Source organism: Girardinichthys multiradiatus, chromosome 4 (assembly GCF_021462225.1).
Source record: "Girardinichthys multiradiatus isolate DD_20200921_A chromosome 4, DD_fGirMul_XY1, whole genome shotgun sequence".
NCBI classification, from domain to species: domain Eukaryota; kingdom Metazoa; phylum Chordata; class Actinopteri; order Cyprinodontiformes; family Goodeidae; genus Girardinichthys; species Girardinichthys multiradiatus.
In genome coordinates, this window is record NC_061797.1 from 24,836,010 (window position 1) to 24,861,962 (window position 25,953).

The 25,953-nt window shown below is 40.9% G+C and overlaps 1 protein-coding gene across 7 annotated transcripts in view; it reads right to left on the reverse strand.

Moving 5' to 3' along the window:
• tjp1a (tight junction protein 1a) overlaps positions 1–25,953 on the reverse strand; it is a 117,820-nt gene that overhangs the window by 89,465 nt on the left and 2,402 nt on the right. For all 7 annotated transcript variants that reach the window (XM_047364027.1, XM_047364036.1, XM_047364035.1 and 4 more), the window contains exon 2: positions 277–490. In XM_047364027.1, the coding sequence (XP_047219983.1) occupies positions 277–490 (214 nt within the window). The remainder of the gene's footprint in view (positions 1–276; positions 491–25,953) is intronic.

A 25,953-nucleotide genomic window follows, 5' to 3' on the forward strand; every position in this document is an offset into this window, starting at 1 on the left:
TAGAAGTGATAAATGTGAATGAAACTAACAGGAATTTTTAAAACTGCCTATGGACGTCACTGATATTTTCTCTGCATTTAAACCACAGCAGCTCTATCTTAAGGTATTATTGCTACACTGAAAATGACTCTACATTTAAACTGTAAATAAATCCCTGGATGCAAACTGGTTCCACACTTGTTAACATGTTACTAGTAAAACATGTAGAAGCGTGGAAAGTAATCATTAGCTGCAGATAGTATTTTATTTGGACGTGCTCTTATAACTGAGTCTTACGTTGGAGTCAAGCAGGTCCATGCTGTCCAGGCTCTTGCTGCGATGGATGCGGCCCTTAATGCGACGCAGAGAAGGTTTAGCTTGGCTCAGAGGCAACGAGAGGGTTGAGGTGGCAGGCAAAGCCATAGCACCAGTGCCACCAGTAGCACCTACTGGTTCACTAGAAGACCCGGGAGCATCTGAGGGGGATGAATCTCCTTCTTGTGGAGTTACCCTGCAACAAACCAAAAAATAAAGATGCCTTAACAGCGCCTTGAGTGCCTTGTTGCTGAAAAGCGCTATATAAATAAACATGACTTGACTTGACTTAAACAACAATGGAGGCAAAAATATATGGAAAAGATTCATATTTCGACAGAGATAGCAACAAATTCTTTGTCACAGCCATACTTTTCCCCATAAAGGTGGTAATTGGGTCATGTATTATTGAATACGTAATTTAATCTTATATTATTATAACAATGAAGTGTCTAAGAGGTTCTGAAAAAGAACAAAAAAAAACATATTTATCACAATAAAAAATCCAGGACAACAGCAAAAGAGACAGGTTTTCACAAAACACTTCAAGCCAGGACTTAGTTGCCTCATGTCCCTCTAAGTGTTACTTATGAAAAAACCAGGGCAGAAAAAGTGACCCCCATTTTACTTTAAGAACGTTTCAAATCAGAGAAGAGGAGACAGGTGGAGATCTTGGTGGAAAATCATATATTTTTGTTAGAGACTTTCTGAAGACCATGGTCAGTTCTAAATTAACAAACATCTAAGAACAACTCTCTTGTTCTCCTGCCAGAATAGGTCAGGGCTGTTTAAGAGGCCTGCCGGGAGTTTACACAACGTAAGTAATGCCGTTAGTGGTCTTCTGCTTGTACATTGACAACAAGCCTTAAATGTACCTCTAAGCAGTCTTAAAAATACAACGCTGTTCTGTTGTTGCCTCCTGTGGACTCCTCAACATAACATAAACCCATCCATTACAAAACAATAAGGAGGACTTCTTCAAAGAACAATTTATTCTATGCTGTGCTCGCAGGCACTGCTGCCTATCTGATGGAAATCATACGAACGCCTGAAGGATTAAAATAACGTGAGTTTTTGTTTTTTCTTGCTGTCTTTACTTTTTAAAGGCCGTCTTCTCCTGTTGGCTGCTGCTGCATTCAGGAAGTGTGAATAATTGGGCTAAATGTCAACGGGTGGCCTGCAGATGAAGACTAGGTATGGAGCATCCTTTTGCCTTCCATTAAAAGCCACAATAAAACTGCTTTGCTTCTTGAATGCATTAAAAGACATAAAGTAACCAAAGGTGAATAAAGTCTAAACTCAGGGTTATTTCAATTTTGTTCTGTTTTTTTATTTTTATTTGAAATGCTCTGTTTTAAATATAAAATATGTTCTGTTTAAAGAGAGAAATAAAAATGAAGCTAATTATAGATCAAACTAGATACATCAGAACAGTTGCAGTTAAGCCCAAAATTATTCATAACCATGGCAGACTTAGGTAAATAATTCTTTTCGAGTTTTGGAGTGCTGATTATTTTTGGCGGCATTTTTTTTATTTAATGTAAATAAAAGAGATATATTTTATCAATATATTTTACCTCCTTTTACATTGTTTAGTTATATTTTTAGATATGCCTGTCTCATTTCTTATTAGGAACAGACGTCTTGGTTGAATGAAAATAACTTTAAATCTAAATCTGCCAGAGGTATACATAATTCTGGGCTTAACTGTGTGGGTGGCACCTGTTTATGGGTTTTGTGACTTAACAATTGATTCATCATTAATAATTTTAAATCTAAAAATATCCACATGAAAAAAAACATTAAAAGATAAATGTTTTCACATGAAAAACAATATTAAGTTATATCTAACACATAAAAACTGGCATTCATTGTAGACTGAGGTTATGTTTGGCCAGTATGTGATTCTTGAGTAAAAATATCAGTGTTGAATTATCCCGTTATTTATAAAAAAAATTAAAACAAAGTGATATAAGTTTATCTAACTGCTTGTATTAAAAAAAAGAAATGCACAAATTATTCCTACTGATGATAAAATTAATACATTTTGATCAACCTAAGCAAAAATATAAAATAAACACCAGCTACATGAATTGGAAGTGCTTTTTGTCCAGATAATTCAAATGTTTGCTGTTTTCTTCCTATTTTCAGTAACAGAAGTAAAACAAGCTGATTAGCTAGTTAATCAGTCAAGCTATCAACTCACACAATGACTGCCAGTGGTTTTTCCCAACCCGAGACACACAGGACAAACAACCATGCAAGCACACACTTACACAAAAAGGAAATTCCCAATTAACCTAACGGGCATATTTTTGGACTGGAAGCTGGAGTAACAGGAAAGAACTCTGTCATGCACAGGGAGAACATGCAAACTTCAAACAATGACACTAAAGCCTGTTTTGAATCCATGATCTTCTGCTCCAAGGCAACAGTGCTAACATCTGCACCACCACGCAGCCAATAAACAGCTAGATAGGGAACAGATAGGCTGCAGGCATTTTTGAGTGAAACAATAAAAGTAGATCTTTGTTTCTCCATTTTTCACCCTTTAATGCTGGATTCATGAAGTAGGCATATTTTACGCATTTCCAATACAACTGATGGAGAAAAGGATGAACTAATTCAGCAAGAAGAAAAACTACAGATTATGTATCAACACTTAATTAACAGGCTCTATGAACATATTCTGGAAGGAGGCAGTGTGATCGTTGTTATGCTTCAGCTGTATCATAATGACAAGTCGTCAATCAAGTGCTTAATCAAAGAATTAGACAGTATTTGAGTTGACAATACAGTAAGCCTTAAGAGAAAAGACAGAGAGAAAAGGAAAACTCAGCTTGTCAGGCCCCCTGGGGCACCAGTGCCACTAAAATTAGAAACAGAGGTAAAAAGAATTTTGCCATTAGATATGAATTGCCTTCCCTCTGATTTAATCTTGCAACTATAGGCCTGAACATGTATTTTTATGCTGTTTATTTAAATCATTTAAGTGTTAAAAGCTTTGCTCTTTCTAGTATTTTCATCATACATCACAATATCGGTGATCCATTAATCCAGCAGTGTCACAACATAATTTCAATAACAATTTCCACTTCTATGGATAAACATTTTCTTGGTGTTTATACCAGTAAGGGGTGCAGATTTCCAACTGTGCCTAATGATAGAAGATTCACTCAAAACTGTGGAAACACATTTTTTAGATGTAATTTTATTCAGTGACACCTGAAAGCCTGCCCCTTTAATTAAAGAATCCATAACAAACTTACTGGCAAACAGCACCTAAAATGGATTAGCATGTGTTCAACAAAATTTGGTACATAAATAAAATAGTGATGATTATGACAATAATTTTCTTTGCATGAAGATGGCACATTTACAACGGCCATAAGGCGGCTTGAGTGGTGATGTTAAGGTGGCGTGACTTGTCACAGGCAGTTCCCAGGGGAACGGATAGTCAGTCAAAACTGCCAGGGAATGCCTTGTAGATAAATAAGAAAACAATACCAGCACTTGATGGAGTTCAATAAGGGTCACAATTTAGGTTTTCAGGTGGTCATTTTATAACTCAGCATTTGGAGCTTCCTGATGTCACACTGGCCTGATTTTAGAACCAACCGTTACCATAATAGCAGCAACACACGTGTCATCACGCTCCATGATCGGTTATCTTACAAGACCGTCACCTGGGTTGATGTTGCCACCACGCATGGTCTCAGATGCTGTTTCTAGATATGCTGGTTTCTTGCAAATTAAATGATTTACATACCTATTGCTTGTCTGGATAAGTACCAAATTATATCTCACTCAAACTTATTCTTCTGGATGCCTCATTAGTATGATTAGTGTGTAATCATTTACAGTACAGGGTTTATAGTTGGAAAGTTGATAAGAGTAGGTTAGCATAGCTACCCTAATTCATACTGAATATTGTTTCCTCATACTCTGCATTTCCTCTTATGACCATTTTAATAATTCTCTTTCTATATTTGATATTTTGCTTTGAGGAGGACTTTGTAGCTAGAGTGCCAGAACTACAAATAAAACAGTATTTCAGCTAATTCTGGTGCATTTACAATAAATCTAAGCCAAACCATACTCCTCTATAACTTGAAAGACAGTTGACTTTGAGGTGCACATAAGAAAAAAAAGTGTGGCTTGCAAGCAGCTAGTCTATTCATCATCCTTTTACATTAATTTAAAAACATCACTATTTTTAACCGCAACTTTAGCCAAAATAAGCTTCACAATATGATAAAAAGAAAGATCTTCTGGCTGTTGAGTGAACACATTTCTGAAAATAAAAATCCTCTCGATCTTTTCTTCATCTTTTCAACCAACAGCAGCACAAGTTTGACAAGTTCCAGGTACACTACAGGAGGAATGGTGGCTAAACAATGACCGCAGTCCACTCAAATGTTCTGTTTATGAGAGCATGTCGCACTAGCTTTTAACCGGGCATTAAAACAATAGCCAGGCCCTGCATGTGAAATAAGCCTGGGATTGTTTTTACCCTTGTTTTACCCACTCCAAAAAGTCTTCAAACAAGTTAAAAGAATTTGTAATTTCTGAAAAAATCTCAATAACAATCTATTTTCTTTATGATCTTTTGAAAGGTTTATTCTAATACTATTAGGGATAAAAACTTTCAGTATCTGTTTTAAATTGCATCAGTAATATGGATTTAATGCATTTCATTTTTTGTCCTTCAAGAGTAATGAGCAGTAGTCGTTGCATTTGTGCGTTCACCATAGTGTAGGATTCCTGAGGAATATGGTCTCTCTCACTATCATTGCAGGGTTGCTTTCACAAGACAAGTTCATTCACACAGCCAGAGGTAGCTAATGAAGCCGTTTTATTGAAAGAGGGACTGCATCTGTGTGTACTGACTGACAGGCTTCAGCTTTTTACACTCAACCTATGTAAACAACAAATCTGTAGTGTTCAAATCAAACATTTATTTAAATAATGCTTCATAACATTGTGTGTTGTGATGTGAATATGGCGCTTTGCCATATTATATCAAAATTGGCTATTCCTATAAATGTATGTGTTGTTTTTTGGGGTTGGTTAATGCTTAAAACTTAAAGCTTAAGTCCTACCATGTTGTGGAAATGTCACTTTCGATGTGTTTCTGTTCTGAATAGTGTGTGTTAATTGGGATCAATGGTCAGGAATCCACAGTGTTCAGCTGTGCTATGACTAGAGCTTTTTTTTCAGTGACGTTACTGTCTCAATTTATAATAATTATTATGGCTATCTAATAAATAAAATCAAATGAACTTTCAGTGCTCTGTATGTGTCCTCTGGTGGCCAGTGAATTATTAGCCAAAATAACCAGACACTTAAAGATTCCAATAGTTTTGCTTTCAGTTTCAAGCATCCAGCATGATGTAGTGAGTGAAATGTCTGCTTAACCTAATTTGGAATAAAGTAATGTTGGTCTTTGCTATGACATTTGAGCCACAGTTCCATCCATAGCAGGGGGGAACACATGCAGTATGCATGGTGCATGAGAGCTGAGGCACACATGCAGTGGAAATCTTTGACATGTCCAAACATATCCGTGGCAGCCTGGTATATTTGGTGATCAAATTGGGTATGCTACAGTGTCAAATATTCAGTTAGGTAACATGGGCTTTATTATCCCATGGTATCTAGCTTCTTACACAATTGAAAAATAGCAGATACGTGTGACAGGAGTATAAGCTAAAGGATCAAAATAAGTTTAAATTCATTTATATTCACAACAGAGAATCCATGTAACCAAGACTGTTTGTAAAACGAATGTTTATGTTATCGTACAATCTATATACAAGGATAGGATGTAATACAGAAAATGGTTAGAAAAACAGATGTACATTACTACCATAAATTAAGAGCACAATAAAATTTTTATTCCGTTCAAATTTTTCTCGACACAAATTCCTGCTTGCATATGAATATTTTGGTTAAACCTAAGCTGCATTTCGGCTGTTAGACTTGAATGTAACTTGCAATTGTATTTTGTCCCTTTTTTAACAATTCTCGTATCACCAAAGCTACCTGTTTGCTGGTGACTTATATTATTAAAGGCTAACACAAGAATCCTTATGTAGATATCTTCACTACATCATTAAGGATTCACTTGTTCAGTTTACAGAGTCCACAGTTTGCTTAATAGCTGTTTTTTTAAGCTACGAGGAGTGAGTTTTATAGGGAGGGCATCTCAACAGTTGCGTGTGAAGACATGGAACTCTGCAATTCTTAGCACACAAATATCAATACTTGATTTATGATAGCAAATGACCTTCATATAGTAAAACTACACACTTTTACACATATGTGTAGTTCACAACAGATGTTTAAATGTGAAAGGCTGCTGAGTTGGATGTTTTTGGGACAGAGAAGCAGTAAAACCAAGAAACAAACCTTAAAAGTCTTCAGGAGCGCAACTATGACTTCTCACTTGCTACCGACCTATGAATGATTTATCATCATTGAGGCTGCAGAATTTCACAAGGACAAATTGAGCCTCGAAAGCCAGTGATTTAGACTCAGTCTGATCCTTCTGAGCAGACAGAAAGTTTCACTTTTCACTGCCTCTCAAGAAATACGGAGAAACCCACACATAGGCTGGAGTGTACTCACAAAGCACACCCAATGGGACCCTCATCAATACAAGTGGCAGACAATGGCAGTATTTTAGAGGCTAAAAATAAAGAAGTAACAAGAGACATTAGCCACAAACTGCAATACGTAAGAGGTGAAACTTATTAATATTACATGAGACTGTAGCCTAAAATAGAGAATCTCACCCTGCTGTGCAATAAGAGATCACTGACAAAGCTTTATATATCACCTCATCTCAGTATCCCAGCAATGTAACCCAGAACGGTTTGTAAGACATCTGCTGGATTAGATATAAAACATAGTAAAAGATAAAAAGCATACACCTTTTTAAACAATAACTTGGCTAAGTCCTGACTTTGTTCAAACTAATTATTAAACTTTAGTTTAGATAACTAAATTGCTGATGGAAATCATGACAATGTCTGCTGTCATGGTTTGCTCTCAGATATTAAGCTTTCACAGCTGCTTGCTCTCAGTAGAAGTGCTGCAGCTGAGCGAGCAACTGATAATCCTAGTGACATTCCAACTTCTCAGATATTCTGTCACAGTTTACTAAACAGCCATTACCAAAAACAGAGAGCGAACTGATTGAACATGCACTTCCTTTTCTGAAAAACCCATCTAATCTTCCATGAGCAGTGAGCTAATAAACCGTTGAGAAGAAACCATGTCTAAGTAACGTCAGCTTGATATTCTGTTTATTATCTACATTTATGCTGACGGAAATAATCACATCTGATTACAAGCCAAACCTCGTCTTTGTTTTAACAGCATGAAGGCTGCAGTTTAAGTTCAGTGGTTTTAGTACTGGTTTAAACCAAGCATCAGAATGAAAAGAATTAAGTGATTTTGAACATAACACTTTTTGTTAATGCCAGATGGGCTGGTCTGAGCATTTCAGAAACTGTTGACCTACTGATATTTTACTATTTTAAGGCTAAAAATGCCTTAATGACATCAGGGAAGAATGAGCATAGTGGTTCAAGATGACCGAAAGGTAACACTAGCTCATTAAGCCACTCGTTACAACCAAGGTATGTAAAATACCCATCTCCTAAAACAGAACACAGAACCCTTGAAGCAGATGGGCTACAACAGCTAAGATCGTTTTTCTGCATTATGGATGTGCAGAAACTGTATGATACTATCATGTCAATATACTGTAGGTATTAAACTCGAGGGAATCATTCTTTCCAGACTGTTGCACCTTGACTGTGGAACAAGCTTCCTTTGTGAATCTGGACTCAATTAAAATGCAGCTAAAGAGATTCTTGCTCAAACAAGCTTTTCCTTCAAATGGAGTTTAAACGAGAATTCAACATGGAAGACTCACCATCACCTCCAGCTTTGTCTAATTACTCCTCCATGCGGCTCTGCTCCACCAATCAGCGTCAAGTCTGCGTTTCTCCCCGGCCAATCATCCTTCAAGGATCTGCTTTAAAAGATCTTCATCCATGGAACCCTCCGTTCTGCAGGTGAACTTTGACCCTCCTCCACCCCATCTACACCATTTGGCTTCCAAACTCCTTCCAAATCTCCTCAGGCCTCCACTCCACCACCAGGATCAGATCCCAGGGGGGAAGACATCTCTAAATCTAACCCTAAGATGTTCATTCAAACGCATGTCATTCTCAGCATTCACGTCTTCCACTGGGGTCCGAGCGCCAAAGAAATAAACATTCACTAATAAACTTTTCTAATTGCATCTCTGTCTTCTCTTTGTGAGTCTTTGCAGGTTGAAATCTCTTTAAATAACAATGGATGTATTTTTTATTATTTTTATTGTTTAATTTGCCCATTGTCTTTTTAATCCTGTTTAAAATCCAGATCCAAACTTTTTACATAGTAAATCTCAAACAACGCAGTATTGCTTTAAATCTTAAATTGTTACTATCCTCTAGAGAAATATGATCTCTCTTTTTAATTTTCATCAGAACACTTGCAGCAGCATTTTGGATGAGCTGAAGGCTTTTAACTGCTTTTTGTGAGATTCCTGATAGTAAAGAATTATAACAGTGCATCATTGAAGTAACAAATGCATGAACTAGTTTTTAGCATCCATCTAGGACAGGATGTTTCTACTTTGGCAAAACTCTGGAGGAAACAGAGGGACATCGTGGGACTTAAATGGCATGTCCTGGTCAAAAATAACAACAAGGTTCTTTACTTCCTTACCACAAGCCAATTTAATATCATCCAGATTTAATGACTAACTAAGCAGTTTCTTTTTCAAAGACTCTGGTCCAAAGATGACAACTTCTTGTATAAATTCTATATTTAAAAGCAGACAATTCATAAAGTCATCTATATTTGTATTTCTTCTAAAAAGGCCTGTAGTGTACATAACTGATTGGATTAATCAGGAGTTATGGAAAAATATAATATCAGCATAACACAGAAAATGTAGCCCCTGCTGTCTGATCATTTTACTAATTGATGCATAAACACAGTAAAAAGAATTGCCCCAAGCACTGAGGCCTGTGGTACTCCACAGGTAAACCTAGAGTTTAAAGATTTATTATTTACATGAAACAACTAGAATCCGTCAGACAAATAAGATATTTACCTGCCAAGTGCTGTTCCCTTGAATCCTACAGCATGTTTAAGCCTTTCTAGGAGAATATTATGATCAATTATATCAAATGCAGCACTAAGTTCTAACAGAGACACATGTACAGACACAAGTCCCTCATCTTAGGGCCATGGGAATATCATTAGTGACTTTCACCAGTGCTGTTTCAGTGATAGGATGAGCTCTGAAACCTGAATGAATCTCTTTAAAAAGGTCATTAATGTGTTGATGCTCACACTTGATTAGCAACTATTTTCTGAAGAATTTAAGATAAGAATAGAAAATTAGATATAGGTGTATCATTTATTAAATCATCTTGATTGAGTGCAGATTTCTTAAGTAAAGGTTTAATTACAGCTACCTTAAAAGAATGTGGTACATATCTGTTTACTAAGGATAGATTATTCATATCTAAAACGGTGGTGGTAATTAAAAGGAACACTTTAAACAATTTAGTTAAGATTGGGTCTAAAATACAAGCTGAAGGTTTAAAAAAGCTTACATTTTTCATAACTCAGGAAGCTCCACTGGATCAAAACAGTACAAACACATTTCAGTTTCTACAGTAACGTCCAATGATGCCTCACTTACTGGAGATGAAGTAATCATGTTTAGGAGGATGACAATGATAACATTTTTTTATGAAATCCATTTTATTTACGAAGAATCCCATAGGGTCATCACTGCTAAGAGGTGAGGGAATGGATGACTCAACAAAGCTGTAACTCTGTAGGTTTGGCAACTGTACTAACAAGAAACCTAGGATTATTCTTATTATCCTCTATTAATGATGAAAAATACACTGTTCTAGCTTAGCAAAGGGTCTTTTTATACATCTTTAGACTATTTTTCCAGACTCTTCTAGATGTGTATTGTGACATTTTCTTTCCAGTTTTTTGTATTGTGCTTTAAAGTACGCAGCTCTGTATTAAACCAGGGAGCCAGCCTCCTTTGAATAATCACTATCTTTTCCAAGGGGGCTACATGGTCAAATGCCACAGACAATGAGGAAGTAACACCATAGACAAGAACATAAATTTGTGAAAATATAGAAATTAAATGGATGCCCTCTGTTTTTTTTTTTCTGTTATACATAGGAAATTAAAAATTAGATTCTCAGTTAGATTAATCTCAAAGGTTTTTTTAACTGGTCAGACAGGACATGGCTGTGAGGAAATACTGCAACTTTTTCACATTTAATGCCACATGTCAGTCAAAGGTTCAGAGTATGAAGACAAAGTGGATAGGTCTGCAGATGTTTTGAGCAAAGCCAATTGAGTCTAAGACAGAATTAAAGGCAACATTTAGGCTTTCACTTTCAGTGTCAGCATAAATGTTATAGTGAGTGTTATAGACCACTTTTGGTCCGCTTTAAACGGACCAGAGTTCGTTTCGCCCCTTGGTCCGGATCTTTTGTGCAGGTGTGAATACACTCAAGCGAACCCTGGTCCGGACCAAACAACCGGACCGAGACCCACTTTTTGATGTGGTCTCAGTCCGCTTCCAAATGGACTCTGGTGCGGTTCGCTTATGGTCTGAATACAAACCGGCCCCAATATGAACCAACTACAAAAAGCGTACGTCTCTTTGGACATAAAATGCCACCGTAGCCAGTAGCAAAGGTGTGTGTTGTAAGGTAATCATACCTGATAAACGGAAGTTACGCTGTAACTATGGTTCCAGGATGACTGCCAGTGGCAGTAAACAAAGTGGATATGTCTCCTCGCGCTCCGCACAGGTCGAGATTAAATGTAAACAAAGTCACGCACGTGACACGTAGCCCACCTGGGCGTGCGTCTATAAGTAGCACGTGGAAGGCTAAGTTCGGTCTCTGGGATCTTCTCGCAGGGGAGAAGTTCCGAGTGACCAGTGTGACTGACAGTCATCCAGGAATTCACAGGACCAAAGTTACAGCGTAACTTCCGTAGTGTTTCATTCCTTCCTGACTGCCAGTGGCAGTAAACAAAGTGGATGACTTATGCCAGCAATGTCACGAGGAATGCAGTAGTCACCAACCTCTCAGTTAGTAGAAGGAGCCAGAGGCAGGATTGCCGAGGCCAGTGCGGACTCATGTGCCACATTGAGGCGGTAGAAGCGTGCAAACGTGCACGGTGTTGCCCATGACGCCGCCGCGCAGATATCACCCAGCGGCACGCCCCTCAGTGCCGCCCAGGACGTAGACACACTCCTGGTGGAATGGCACATAACACCAGAAGGGGCAGCTGCCCCCACACACTCATAAGCCAGCACAATACCATCTACGACCCAATGCGATAGCCTGTGCTTAGAAAGGGCTCGCCCCCTGTTCTGTCCCCCATGGCACACAAACAGCTGGTCCGACTGGCGAATAGCACCTGTAGCCACCATATACAGCTGCAATGCCCGAACCGGGCACAGCGTGTTAGCCAGCCTCTGTTCCTCGGACTGAAACGGGGGAGGGCAGTATGCCCCCAGTTCAATGGCTGTATTCACGTAGCCTGGGGGCAGAACCTTAGGGAGAAAGGCTATGTTCGGCCACAGCGTTACTCCGGACCCGCCTGCCTTCCAACGCAGGCAGGTAGGGGTGATGGCGAGTGCGTGGAGCTCACTGACCCGCTTGGCTGTTGTTACCGCCAACAAAAAAGCAGTCTTAACAGACACCAGTTTCAATGGGGCAGCACCCATAGGCTCAAAAGGTGGCCCACTCAGGGCCTTCAACACCAGTGGGAGGTCCCACGCTGCCGCCGGTCTCCGTAACGGGGGGCGCAGCCTCCTTGCACCCCGGAGAAACTGTGACACCCAATAGTGTATCCCCACTCGTCTGCCATCCACGACGTCGTGGCTGGCTGAAATGGCAGCCAGGTGCACCTCCAGGGTTGATGCTGCCCGTCCGGCATCCAATAGACCCTGCAGGTACCTCAAAATATTATGCAGGGAACACGAAATTGGGTCAACTGCTCTGCGTCTGTACCACTCAGCAAAACGCTGCCAGCAACGGGCATAAGTCCTCAATGTGGACGGAGCTCTGGCATTCTGCAGTGTCCGGTGAATGGAGGGCTCCAGATCCGTCGGGGGTTGCCAGCACCCCTCAGCGGCCACACCGTGAGGAGAAGATGGCCCGGAGACGGGTGCCAAACCTTCCCCTCCAACTGAGACAACAGGTCTGCCCTGACCGGGAGCTGCCATGGCTCCCTGTCCAGCAGACTGAGGAGCAGTGGGAACCAGACCCTCATGAGCCACTCGGGGGGCCACCAACAGAACCTTCAGGCTCAACGACCTCACTCTGTGGAGAGTGGGCAGAAGCAACGGAAACGGGGGAAAGGCATACAGCAGGCCGGCTGGCCATGCGTTCCCCAGTGGGGAGCTGGCCTCCGCCAGGGAAAACCACAAGGGGCAATGTGTACTGTTCCCTGAGGCAAAAAGGTCGACCTGGGCCCTGCCGAACCGACCCCATATCTGCCGTACGACCTGAGGATGCAGCCTCCAATCCCAGGGGGGGAGCCTCTGTCGGGAAAGATATTCGGCCACAGAGTTCCTCGTCCCCGATAGGTGCATTGCTCTGATGGAGGCGAAGCGAGGGTATGCCCAGGTCCACAGCCTCCGGGCCTCCCTGAGGCACTGCAGTGATCTGGTCCCACCCTGGTGGTTGACGTGGAACACTGCTGAGGTGCTGTCCGTCCTGACGAGCATGTGCTTGCCCTCGAGAAAGGGCGAGAAGTGCCGTAGCGCCAAATAAATCGTCTTGAGCTCCAGGACACTGATGTGCAGACTTCCCTCCTGAGGCCCCCACAGCCCCTGGATGGACCTGCACTGCCACATTGCTCCCCATCTGAGAGGTGATGCGTCCGTAGTCACCACCTCCCGTCTTGCAGGGACCATACCGAGGGGGACCCCACGCTGCAGATATGCCCTGTCCTGTCAGCGACGGAGGAGCACTGTGCAGCCGGGTGTAACCTGCACCTTGACCTGCCGGTGCAACCTGGGGTCCATGTGGAGGCTGTTGAACCACCTCTGCAAGGGCCGTAGATAAAGCAACCCCAGAGGCGTCAGAGCCGAGGCCGCCACCAGCATCCCCAACAGTCTCAGCCACAGTTTGACTGGGGGTGCCGCCCCCGCCCGAAAAGACTGGAGCAGGGACTGAATCCCGTCCACCCTGTCCGGGGTCGGCTGAGCCAGCATGGCCACTGAATCCAAGGCCATGCCGATAAAGACCACCTGCTGGGCCGGGATGAGAGAACTCTTCTGATAGTTCACTGCCATCCCCAGTGCTCTGACGTGGGCCAGGACCTTTGACGTCGCTTGATCCGCCCCGCTGGAGGAGGGGGCACAGATGAGCCAGTTGTCCAAATATGGCAGGATCTTTAATCCTGACAGGCACAGAGGGCTCAGGACCGCCTTCATGCACCTCGTGAAAATCTGAGGGGCTAAGGAAAGGCCGAACGGCAGGACTGAAAACTCGTAAGCCACGCCGTGGAAGGCGAATCGCAGATACTGCCTGTGTCCTGGGTGGATCGGAACATGGAAGTACGCGTCCTTCAGGTCCATGGATGTAAACCACTCGCCTGGACAGATTACCTGAAGGACGTCGCATGTGCGGAGCATCCGAAATGGCAGCACCTTCATAAAGTGGTTCAGCCCCCTGAGGTCCAACACCGGCCGAAGGGAACCGTCCTTCTTTGGGATCAGGAAATAGGTTGAGTAAAACCAGTCGGCCTGCGAATGTGGTGGGACCACCACTATGGCCTCCTTGTCCAGCAGTGTCTTTATTTCCTGCAGCAAGATCGCAGTTCGTGCAGGATCTGTGACGGGAGTCACCCTGACCCCCGATGGGGGTGGAGGCCAACGGCGGAACTGCAGCCTGTACCCTTGGGACATAGTTCTTAACACCCACGCATCCTTGCAGTGGGTTTCCCAATAGGCCAGGCGCCGTTGTGAAAACCTCCCCGCCATCGGCCTACAGCCCTCAGGCCGCCCTCTGCTGCCTGCTCCGGCCTCCGGGGGGGCGCCGGCTCCTATCCGGGCCCGCCAGAGCCCTGCGAGTTGGTGCCCGTTCCTGCCAAGCTCCTGCCACAGCGCACGTTACGTCTCCTGGGTTGCGGAGCAGGGGGTCCCTTGGCCCAGCTGCGACCACCCCAAGCTTCAGGGGCCTGGCTGGACTGCCGACGGCGCTCCAGTGCCCTCGGCCTCCGGTCCAAACAGCTGGCACGGTATCACCGGCAGCCTCCGCAAGCTCTGCCTACAGTCATCCGAGATCGGGGCCTGTGCCAACCAGACTTGGCGTCGGGTGACCACCAGAGTGGACAAAAGGCGACCGAGTTCCCTGGACATGAGTCAGAAGGCCTGGAGAGCTGCGTCCTTTGTGTCGCCCAGTGCTGCTCCCGCCATGCCCGGCTGCAGCATCTGGGACTATGCCAACAGGAGGACAGAGAGGGAATTACCAATACGTGCCATACGAGCCGCAATGTCGTAGGCACGGCACAAGAAGTCGTCCGTCACCCGACACTGGGCGCTTGGACAGCGGGCCCTCTCCCTGAGCCCCTCATCTGGAGAAAGAACCAGTGATGTGATGCAGTGATCCACAGGGGGCATACGGTCCAGACCATGATCCCCAGGATTGCGCATGCACGCCAGGATCCGTGCATCCCGACCATGGTGGGAGAAGCTTCTAGGATCCCTCCAGCAGCGCTGAAGCTCTTCCAAGAAGGCCGGCGACGGTGGCACCTCGAACGGAGGGGCCGCCGGAGCCCGGCAAAAAAACGGGTTTCACGTTGGCCGGGCCACGGGTGCATCGTCAAGGTCAACCTTGGCCAAGGCTGCCAAAATAATTGCCCGTAGCGGGCATGGCTCCTCTCCTGGGCCAGAGCTAACTGAACTCCCAAGGGAATTACCTGCGCCATCATTTCCTCCAATACTCGGGGGATCCCCCTCTCGATCCTGAGGGTCTGGGAAGGGGTCCCGTTGGTCCTCGTTGGAACTCTGAATTGGAAGCCCTCACAGAGATTCCATCATCTTCCAGGTCCTCCCCCGACTCCCAAGCTGCTGCTGCTGCTTGGAAGGCAGGCATGGGATCTGGGGCCTTGAGTAGAGCCTTGAGCTGCTCCACCTCGACCCTCAAAGAGTTTACTTCCTGCCGAGATGGGCGCTCCTGCCGAGGCCTCTTCCTCTGTGGGATGCGGCATTCTTCCACTGGTGCATCCTCCCGGAACACAGTTGAGGCATCCCTGAGGGTGGCAGCTCGTCCGCGAAGAGGAGATTCTCCACCTGACGTAGCCTGTTCTCTCTAACAGGCAACGGCAAAATGCTGCAGTTCATGCATGGGTCTGTCAGAGCTTCCCTGAGATGACCCACGCCCAGGCATTTGGGGCACAGATCATGTCCGTCCTCTACCTGTAGAGGAGCCCCACATGAAGCGCACGCCAGCATCCCGATCACAGACGTGGAAAATGCAGGCAGGCACCAGGCCAACTGAGCGAGGACTTCAATAGAACTGAAGAACGCGATCAGAGGCCTCTTTTTAATCCACTGCTTCTCAATACAGACACGACCCAGGCAATCCGAGCGAGAACTGTGCAGCACAGAACGCAGTCAGAACATCCAGCTACCACTCACCTGAAAACTGCAGCTGTACGCTCCTCCCCACCCGGTCTCAACAGGGGAAAAGAAGCGCCAGCATCAAGCTTCCGGCTACTAGAATTCTGCTAACAGAAACAGAGAAACGTCAACCACAGCCTTAGAGGGCTACAAGAGCACTCCAACAAAAAAATCACAGGCAGGATGACGCCGAATCACACAAACCGTGTGCTTACCTCTCTTAGACCTGCAATACCCAATAAGCGCTGAAACACGGACTTATAGGAGCGACCAACCTGCGAAACACGCGACGGTTGACAGCGAGAAGATCAAAGAGACCGAACATAGCCTTCCACGTGCTACTTATAGACGCACTCCCAGGTGGGCTACGTGTCACGTGCGTGACTTTGTTTACATTCAATCTCGACCTGCGCGGAGCACGAGGAGACATATCGACTTTGTTTACTGCCACTGGCAGTCAGGAAGGAATGAAACAGAACTGTGTGTTGCTCAGCAATGCTACCGGCTTGTTGTGGGACAAGGCACATAGAGAATGTCGGCGTTCAGCACGCATTCTCCGACGGGTTTCCAACATTATAAATGGAACATCTCAAAGTCTGTGTTGAATGAGCTGCTCTTCACCCTCACAATGATATTGCAGCTTTAATAACGGCACAAATATGCAGAACAGAGTTGCTGCATGCAGCACATCTACGGCTGTTTTCCTACATTTCCGGGTCTGTGCTCTGTCCCGCCCCCGTCATTTCTGTCCAATGGGAACAATGATCGTTACCCGCGTGGCTTTGTTTACAAGTAATAGTTCACTTGCAAAAAGTACAATGTGAAAACAAACCACCAAATGAAAAAAATAAAGTACGCTTTTGGTCCGGACCAAACAAGCGGACCAAAGGACTTTTCTGGTGTGAATACACCCTAAATCAGAAACGAAATCAAAACAATTATCTAAAAATTGAAAAACTGGCCTGGTGGTTACAAAACAATAAACAGTAGTGGTTTTAGTGTTTTGCAATTTGTATGAGAAAAACTAACATTAGGTATTGAAAATAATTGTGGCTATTAATTGGTCTAACATTAATCAATAAATCTGACTTAAATATGTTTGATACTCCTCCTCCTTCCCCAGTATTTTGATGAATTTAAAAATTTTAATATTTATGAGTTGACAAATAATACTAACATAATCCTCTTACTGCAGCAAGGTTTCTGTGAGACAAAATAGATCGACATCTTGGAGAGACATCTTATGTTCAAAAAACCCACATTTAATAGTTTTATTTTTCAGTTCAGTCAAAGTAGTATTTATTTTTATGTAATTTTCATGATTTACTCCTTTTAGAATAGTTTTTAACCTACTACCCAATTATCGGCAACATTGTTCCTGATGTTTTTTTTTTGTTCCTTTTTGAATAAACATTAAACGATATGTGAATACTCTCTGATGACCTTTGCCAAACTGACTTGATTTCACTTTTTGCACTTTTTGAAATGAAAGCATAAACTTTTTGCCCAAAACTTTGAGTAATTATAGATGTTGCACCATTGGCACCTTGAACAAACCCGCAGAGTGGCAGCAGCTTAGCAATAAAACTCAACACAAATACCTCTGGTGTGGGCTGCAGAACTGATTCTCCTGGGTGCATTCCAGGAGCTGGATCTAGACTGTCACATTGTCCATTTTTGTGTGAAAGCTGTCTCACTCTGTCATGCTGAGTTAATCCATCTGTGGCAGCACTAGATAACTTCAGTTCCATGTTTGATGTCAGGTTTATACTATAGTGAAAAAGACACCTCTTTGATAGGGTTTAAAATAAATGCAAATAGTATTAACAACATTTAGATATTTATTCTACAGACACACATATACCAGGGATAAAGTCTCATCTTAGTTAACCTATCAAATCCTTCAGCAACTATAATGCTTCATGTTCATCTGCTTTTTTACATAATCTTCAATAAAGTTAAGTAGTCTCTTTGGATTAATAATAGATATATAATAGATTAATGTTGAGTTTCTCTTTGTTTATATTTTCTAAATCATGAATCAACAGCAATACATCCCATTTGCTCCACTGACTTTTCCCCCATTGATGCACAGAGATCTTCAAAAAAGAAGCTTTTAGCCAGTCAGTATTTTTGACTTTCTATGAGACAGATATGGAAAATCAAAGTTGGATCGAGAAGACTAAGAAGCAGAAACTAAGCAGGTGAACAAAATATGCAAAAATGCAGAACCAAGACTGCCTCCTAGTATATTACTTCTTAGTGGATGAGTAAAATTGGTTGAAAGCACATGAGAGCAATTGTAATGCAAAGAGACAAAGGACAGAGATAAATTGTCAGCGTATGGCTCAGAGGATGAGCAAACCGCTTCGTAATGCCTGACTGATGTTGATGAACATGCATCATTTTGCTCATGGGTCTCCTCAAACTTTACAGGAAAAGTGGTGACAAAAAACATTACACAGCCAACTCTATCACAATAACCCCACTGACCACCCCTAACAGAAGAATAAAACAATGACAGATATGTTGCAAGGTTAAAACGTCCTTTGAAAAGTCTGAGGGGAAAGAAAACATGGAAACACATTTCAGGTGGTGTTATTCGTGAGAACTTGACTTCGTGAGAAGGCCGGGGGGATTGATCAGGACTCTCTTTAGGCCAGACAGACCTGACAGATGGACAGAAAAGATTAGCCATATAGACGTGCAAGGCCCTACAAGGCCTGACAACTGTCGCATCTTGAGTGCTGTGGGACCCCCGCTGAGAGAATGGTAACAGGCAGGTTGAAGGCTGACAGACAACAAACACCACCACTAACATACCACATCTCTGAGCAACTCTAACAGACGTGAATGTGAAAATGGAAGATTTGAAAAGCTTACTAAAATTACCCATAAGCAGGACTTTTTCATGGTTTTTCACTAATCTTGTTTCATTGTCAGTTTTGAAATCCTGTACTTTTTTTGTCTCTTTATACTTTTTAGAGAAAAACAAAAAACTTTTTTTTACAATAAACCAATTAATTATGTCATTTTGCTTGTTTATCAATATTCTTGACTGCTGATGTGGCTTAAAGTACAAAAGAAACTTTTCAGAAAGATGCAACCAAGAAGAAAGTCAATTATTAGAGAATAAACTAGGATGGTTTTTGAAACAATTAAAACATCCCACAAATAGTATTTTTTTATTTGACAAATTACATTTTTTCCTTAAACTATCCCAGCTACTATGTATTAATTGGTAGAACTCTATAATTTAACCCTCAGTCAGTTTTCATGTGATTTCAGACTCAAATAGAGGCAAATAATCACATCAAACAGTTTTAGTGATATTGTGCACTTTTTAATGTCTCCCATTACTTTTCAGTAAAATCTTGTTATATGAAATTGAGAAAAGGATGAAGTTTCATTTGTGTAACTCAGCAAAGTCTTAAAGCTGACAAACAAATCAAAAAGTGTCATGAACAGAAAAAGAAAAGCAAAGACTAGGACTTCTGTCAGTCAACCCCCCTCTGTGTCCTTCTGTTTGTCAGACGACAGTGATGGATCCTGTCTTTTTTTGTTGTTGTTGAGCCATTGTGACAGTCAAGAGCCACAAGAGGTCAAGAACATGTGACTCACAGATTTTTGGAGTCAGAGCTTTTGCAAGTCTGACTGACTTGAGAGTCTAAAAGACCTCTGTTGTCATTGTTACTGAAACAAAGACGTTCTCTAAGCAAAGACCACAGAAAATCTTTGGATACTTTATGTTATACCTTCTACAGTAAACATCGGTGGTTACTTAACCCATGAACTAAAACTAAAAAGTATAACAGTTTATGTGTGCTGATTTGTACCTGATATTTTAATAGGTCTAAGCTGGTTTGAAGATGGTTTGAAATATGGAAAATTGTCAGGAAATCTTAAACACAGACCCAAAACCAAATTACTGTATATAACAAACCATGTTGCACCATTAAATGTGTAGTATTAATCTATGTATTTCAGTAAGGGGATTACCATAATATGTATATTTGGTAAAAAAAGAAATATATATATATATATATATATATATATATATATATATATGCATCTTTGGGTAACTTACATTAGATAGTATTTTGTCTTAATAAGGTATGATTTAAAAGCACTTTTTTGGAGAAAACATAAAGGTTTTGTTGCATTTCTTCCGTTTGTGGACTCACAACGCATTCTCTGACAATGACATGATTTAAGATGTGGAAAGATTCCAATTTCTCATGAAATAAGAATTCAAAGAACAAAATTTACTCATTATTAGCATTATACTGATCTAGTTTTGCTTTAGTAAAACTAGATTTAGTTTTCTCAGTTACCAGCTTTTAAAATGAACCTAAAGGGTCTTTAGTAAAAGCTCAAACCCACATATACTCCCTCTGGCACAGACACCCAAACATTACCCTAACACGCAAATAGACACGCATCAGTGACCACACATAACTCTATCTCACAGGATGCTAGAGGGTGGGAGGGGGTAACAGGGTGAGCCACAAGTCAATAAACCCTGTGTAATCTGTTCCCTTTAGTGGCATAAACCATTTGAGAGGAGATTACAGTCGTTCTGCCAAAGTAAGAACATGTGAGTTTCTAATGGACAAAAACCCCTAAAACAAAGTACAAACAATCACATGTGCACCTTCATTCAACCTTTAAAAAATGGTGAGAGCAGTGTTTTTGTTTAAGGTCAAGAAGATAATTTTTTGTTCATTTTTTAAAGTAAAAAAATATAGATGATGGTTATTAAAACACGACCCTGGACTTAGACTCCTGCTGAGGAAACCGAAGCAAGGCATTGTCAGTTTGAGTGAGATTACGCCTCACAAACTCCACTACTGGAACTGGAAGTGTGGAGCTCATAAGACAGGATTTCTGAGACTGATTTCTTTCACTGAAGAGTGGAGAGGGAGAGGGTGCATGGGCTTTTTTATTTTGATGGCAGACTAGCTGCTATGTCTGTGTGGGGCTGAGTTTGTTGGGGGGAAGAAAGAAGAAGGGATGCTGGCTTAATGCATCATTAAGCACTAAGAGCACCAGGCGGGGTTGTAACTGTGGAAGGTTGCAGAGTAGACATCTGGTCCACAAACCAGAACAATACGCCCACGCATTAAGTCCAACATGGACCAATTATTATTTGTGGATAATTTCAAATGAACAGATTACACAAATCTTGAGTATTAGCAATATGTTTTACTTGTTTAATGCTGCAGAGATTCCATAAATTATTCTAACTGTTTTTCAGTAACATATTTGGTTTTTTTTCTTTTTTTCTGACTTTGTATTTGAAAGTTGCAACTCATTCAAGCATTAATGTGTTAAGTGTTACAGTGATTTGTCATTTTCTACATAACTGTAAATATTTTTCCATGGAAAAAAAGATGACCATCATAAGCACATTTCAGGCCATGATCCACTTGAGATAGATTCCTTATCTGGTAAAACACATTTTATGTCAATTTGTCAGTCTTTTTATTCCATTGTCGGAGCTATTAACTTCTCCGTAAACACAATGAATGTATGGATGTAGAGTTTTAATAGAGGCTGTTGAGTTAAGAAAGAGAAAAACACCATCTGATGAACAACCACTTTAATATCTTACTGTCCCATAAGGAAACATTAAATCAATGCAGCCAAGAGCATTTTTGATGCTCCAATATTTCAACTTAGTGTCTTCTAACACAAAATCCAAACTCATCCATTGGTTGATGAATGAATGGGAGGGATAACAAATACCAACAGCATATAGGCTGTTTCAAATGATTCTACCTAAACAACATATGAGTAAAAAGCCCCATTTGATTTGACGCTTAAAGAACCATTAAACCGTGCCTGCTTTGTGACCTTTCATTATTTGTTGGACGTTGGCCATTACATTAATGGCACCCTGAGTGAAACCTTTCTTTTGGACAGTATACGGTATTGAGTTCATGACAACATAACAATAGTGAAACCACATTCTGGAGAAAACTAAGAATTAAATTTATTGTCTGCACAAATCACATAAGAATATTGAAGAATAATTTTGAAGAATAATTTAATCCATAATTGAATCAACATGATACTGCAGGATTTTTATGTTATCACAAAAAGAAGAATTATTTTACATTACCATTTAAAGATTAAATTGTGTTTTAAGCAATCTGTATTCGATGCAGAACCATCCAGTTCAGATCTGAACAGTTTATGTATTTCAGACTTTAAACTAGAGAGGATAAAATACAGTGCAGACTCATAAAAAAAAAAAAAAACTGTGTATCAGACACCAATTTCAGTGTCGTTAACCAGCTGCAGTGTATGAACATATTTTCTTACAATATTTATATGTACAACATTGTTACATGTTTACAACAAGTGGTACCCACAGGTGGTACCCACTTCCTATTGGCCAGACATGGAAGTACTGTATGTTATTAAAGCTTGTATCAGCATTGTGAAATTTAGAACATGGATCAGTAACAAAATTCACAAGAACATTCCCTGTTTTTTGTATTTATAGTTTGATCAGGGATAACATTGTGGAGATTAAACCAGTTTTAGGAACATTTTAATGAAACTGGAAATACATGCATCAAATAAATGTATGTATATATGGTAAATAAATAAATACATGTGGAAATGATTATGTTTTATTTAAATTGTTACAAATTATTTCATAAATATTACACCTAATAATAAAATATTGCATCATATCATCAATTTCTTTTATGTCTCTGCCTTACTAATCAAAATCACTCAGCATGGCTGATACTACTGTAGAAAAGGTGATTGGTCTGCACCTGAGTTGCTGGCAAGGGTTTATTTAGTGAGACTCATCATCAGTGTAAATTATTTAATGATTATGTTTTAAAATTCAATTATTTGAAAAACACATATTGTTTAATTATTTTTACCAAGTTTGATTCAAAATGTAATTTGATTTTCCAAATTAATTACTTTATAAAGTGATAAATTGAGACCATAAAAATATATAGAATGCAGGATCAGTCATGTCTTTAAATGGCAAATATAAATAAATTTTCTACTAGTTACATGGGTGGGGGTCCATCTAAGATTATCCAGTCCTGGGCCCAGGCAAGGCTGTCGGCTGGACTGCTCACACTGGACAAAAATTACATTGCCCAAAATGCTAAAGGTCACATAATGGAAGCACAAATGAGAAAGAGAGATTAAAGAAGAAAATATGCCTATATCACAACTGATATCATCATTGCAATATTTACTGATACAAACACCATCTCAAGATTTTATAATCCTATGCAGCCCTAATTGTAATATGGCAAAACATGAAAACTTCATGGGTTATGAATGTATATTTCCAAGGTTCCATAAGTGACTCAATGAAACTACATTGTCATATTGAGGTTTATCATTTTTGTTGGAGATAAATCCTTTACGATCCTTTACATATATTGATACTGCGTAAACAAAAAAGTTCAACCTCTCCTCTCTATTATGTCCATCTTCTAAGTGAACATGCAATTCCACTGATCTGGAATGTGAAGTCACTGTGAATGAGGACAAGGCATGTAAGCGATTGCATGGGGAGATTCCACAAAGCATGCAATTCTGATGCACTCTGGCTCAGCTTCTCACTGCTAAACAATGGCGGATCAATCCTGCCACAGTCAAGAATACATACAGAAATTCATAAATGGCTCAATAAAATAATTACTGGGCCAAAAAATAGCTAGACATATAAATCAGCGTGCCATTAAATGCAACAAAATAATAAAAGGAAGAGATATATCCAATAATTGATCAATTAATCAGATAAAATATATATTTCTATTTAAATCTTTAACTTTTGTAATTTATCTCTGTGCTATTATGCTTATTTTGTATTCAAACCAAAAAATTTTCTTAAACTCATTTTATTGTCCTTTTTTTTCTTAAGCAATAATATATTTTCTCCTCTAATGTATCCCTGTTATAGTTTCTTACCCAGCGGATTTTCCTCAGACCATGTAATTTTTTTGCATTTCTCGGTCTCTGCATTGTCTTTTCAATCTCAACATGCATCTGCGAATGTAAAAACAAAGAGGGCGGGGGAGCGGTCTCTGCAACAGCTTTGGCTTCTCTCCTATTGGCTGAGGGTAAACTTTTAGAAAGCAGGTGCTGAGTCTAATTGTGGCTGCCTGGTTTTGAAAAGGAGCTAACAGAAACTAACTTCTTTTTTCATGTTGTTGCTAAAGACGTTAAGCATGTTGTGTCTTTGTTGGTAGACAGTGCTGTTTAACAGACTGAGCATTGCTTCTCTGGGTAAATATTTCCAAATACAGTTTTCAGAGTTGTTTTACAGAAAATGCACAAAAAGTGCCCAAATCTGACAAAACTGTGTAATAAATGTAGTAGTTGTAATCTGGCATGAGCAAAAGTGAAAAGGACAAATACTCTGACTAGCTGCATTAGAGAAGTCATCAGTCTGAGTTTCTTATTTCTGTAATTTTGTTTCATTGTACTGTCTCCACGTTGTCCTCCTGACTTTTACCTGGAAATTGATTTCAGTGCAGCCTTGTGAGTAATTTCTGTTTTCTAAAATATGCTCAGAGGACAGGAGACCAAAGAATGATGAGGCCATAAGTGAGGATGCACTGGAAGATACTAAGTCATTTCAGTGTCAGTGATGCAAAGAAAAATGGTGGAGGTTGCGGTAGGGGGGGGGGCAAATAAACGTCACAATCTAAATTGAGCTATACAACTATACAGCTATACAACAATTATCATGAAGATGTGTTATCTTCAAATTGTATTATATACATCTTAATGGTATAAATAGAATGTTTCTGGCATTAGTGCAGTAAGGCCAGAAACCTGTGAAGTTAATTAGGTTGTTTGTGTTTTGTATGCTGTCCCTTTTATTTGGCAAATAATCAGGTAGTTAATTATTAGGTGAGGTATTGATGTTGTTGAGGACTGGTTTGTTGATAGCAAATAACTGCCACCATGCTAATTGTTCCTGCAGCAATAAGTTGTAAGATGCCAGTTTTCGTAATCAAACAGCCGGCTAATGTTACATGCTCCAAATTCTCCATTCATCTACCCATTGTCCGGTCCAGGAGGGGCCTCCAGACATCCCTCTCCCCAAAGACACTTTCTAACTCATTCTATGGAATCCCAAAGCTTTTCCAGACCTCGAGAGAGCATTTTCTTAAACATAGAAAGTACTCCTGGACCAGTCTGTTTGCTTTGTCTTCTTAAACTCCCTGTTGGTTGCGACAGATGGCTGCTCAAACTGAGCCAGATTCTGCTGGAGGTAAAAGAGAGTTCTCCTTTCCACTCCCACGTGCATTATCAGCATGAGGGATTGCTGCAAAGTTCAAAGCTTCCTTAGAAAACCTTCAATGGAAAACCTACAAGGAGAGGTGCCAGAGGTATACAGAAGAGCAGTGGCTGTACTTCGATCTCCCCCAGGACGACAGAACTCATCACCTTTTTCTCTAAGGCCGAGGCCAGCCACCCTTCAGAGGAAGTTAATTTTAGCCGCTTTCATTCAGACATAGCAGTACCATATACTGCTATGGAACAGTGCAAAATGAAAAATGCCACATTACTAATTTCCTTTGTTTTTTTCACATATTAACATTTTAGATCATTAACCTTATTAATTATAGCCAAAGATTCCATTTAGATTGGGAAAACAGCTTTATAAACAAACCTGACCTAAGCATCATACAACCACCACCACTATCATTAAACTGTTAGCATGATGCTTTTTTGTGAAGCGTTGTGGTAGTTTTATGACAGATGTAACGGGATGCACACTTTCAGAGAAGTTTCATTTTGTCTCGTCGGTAAAAAGCATATTTTCCCAAAAGTCTTGGGGATCATCGAGAAAACAGTTTGAAGTGTGACAAGGGCAATGGTGTTATTTAAGGTAAGCTGTGGATTTC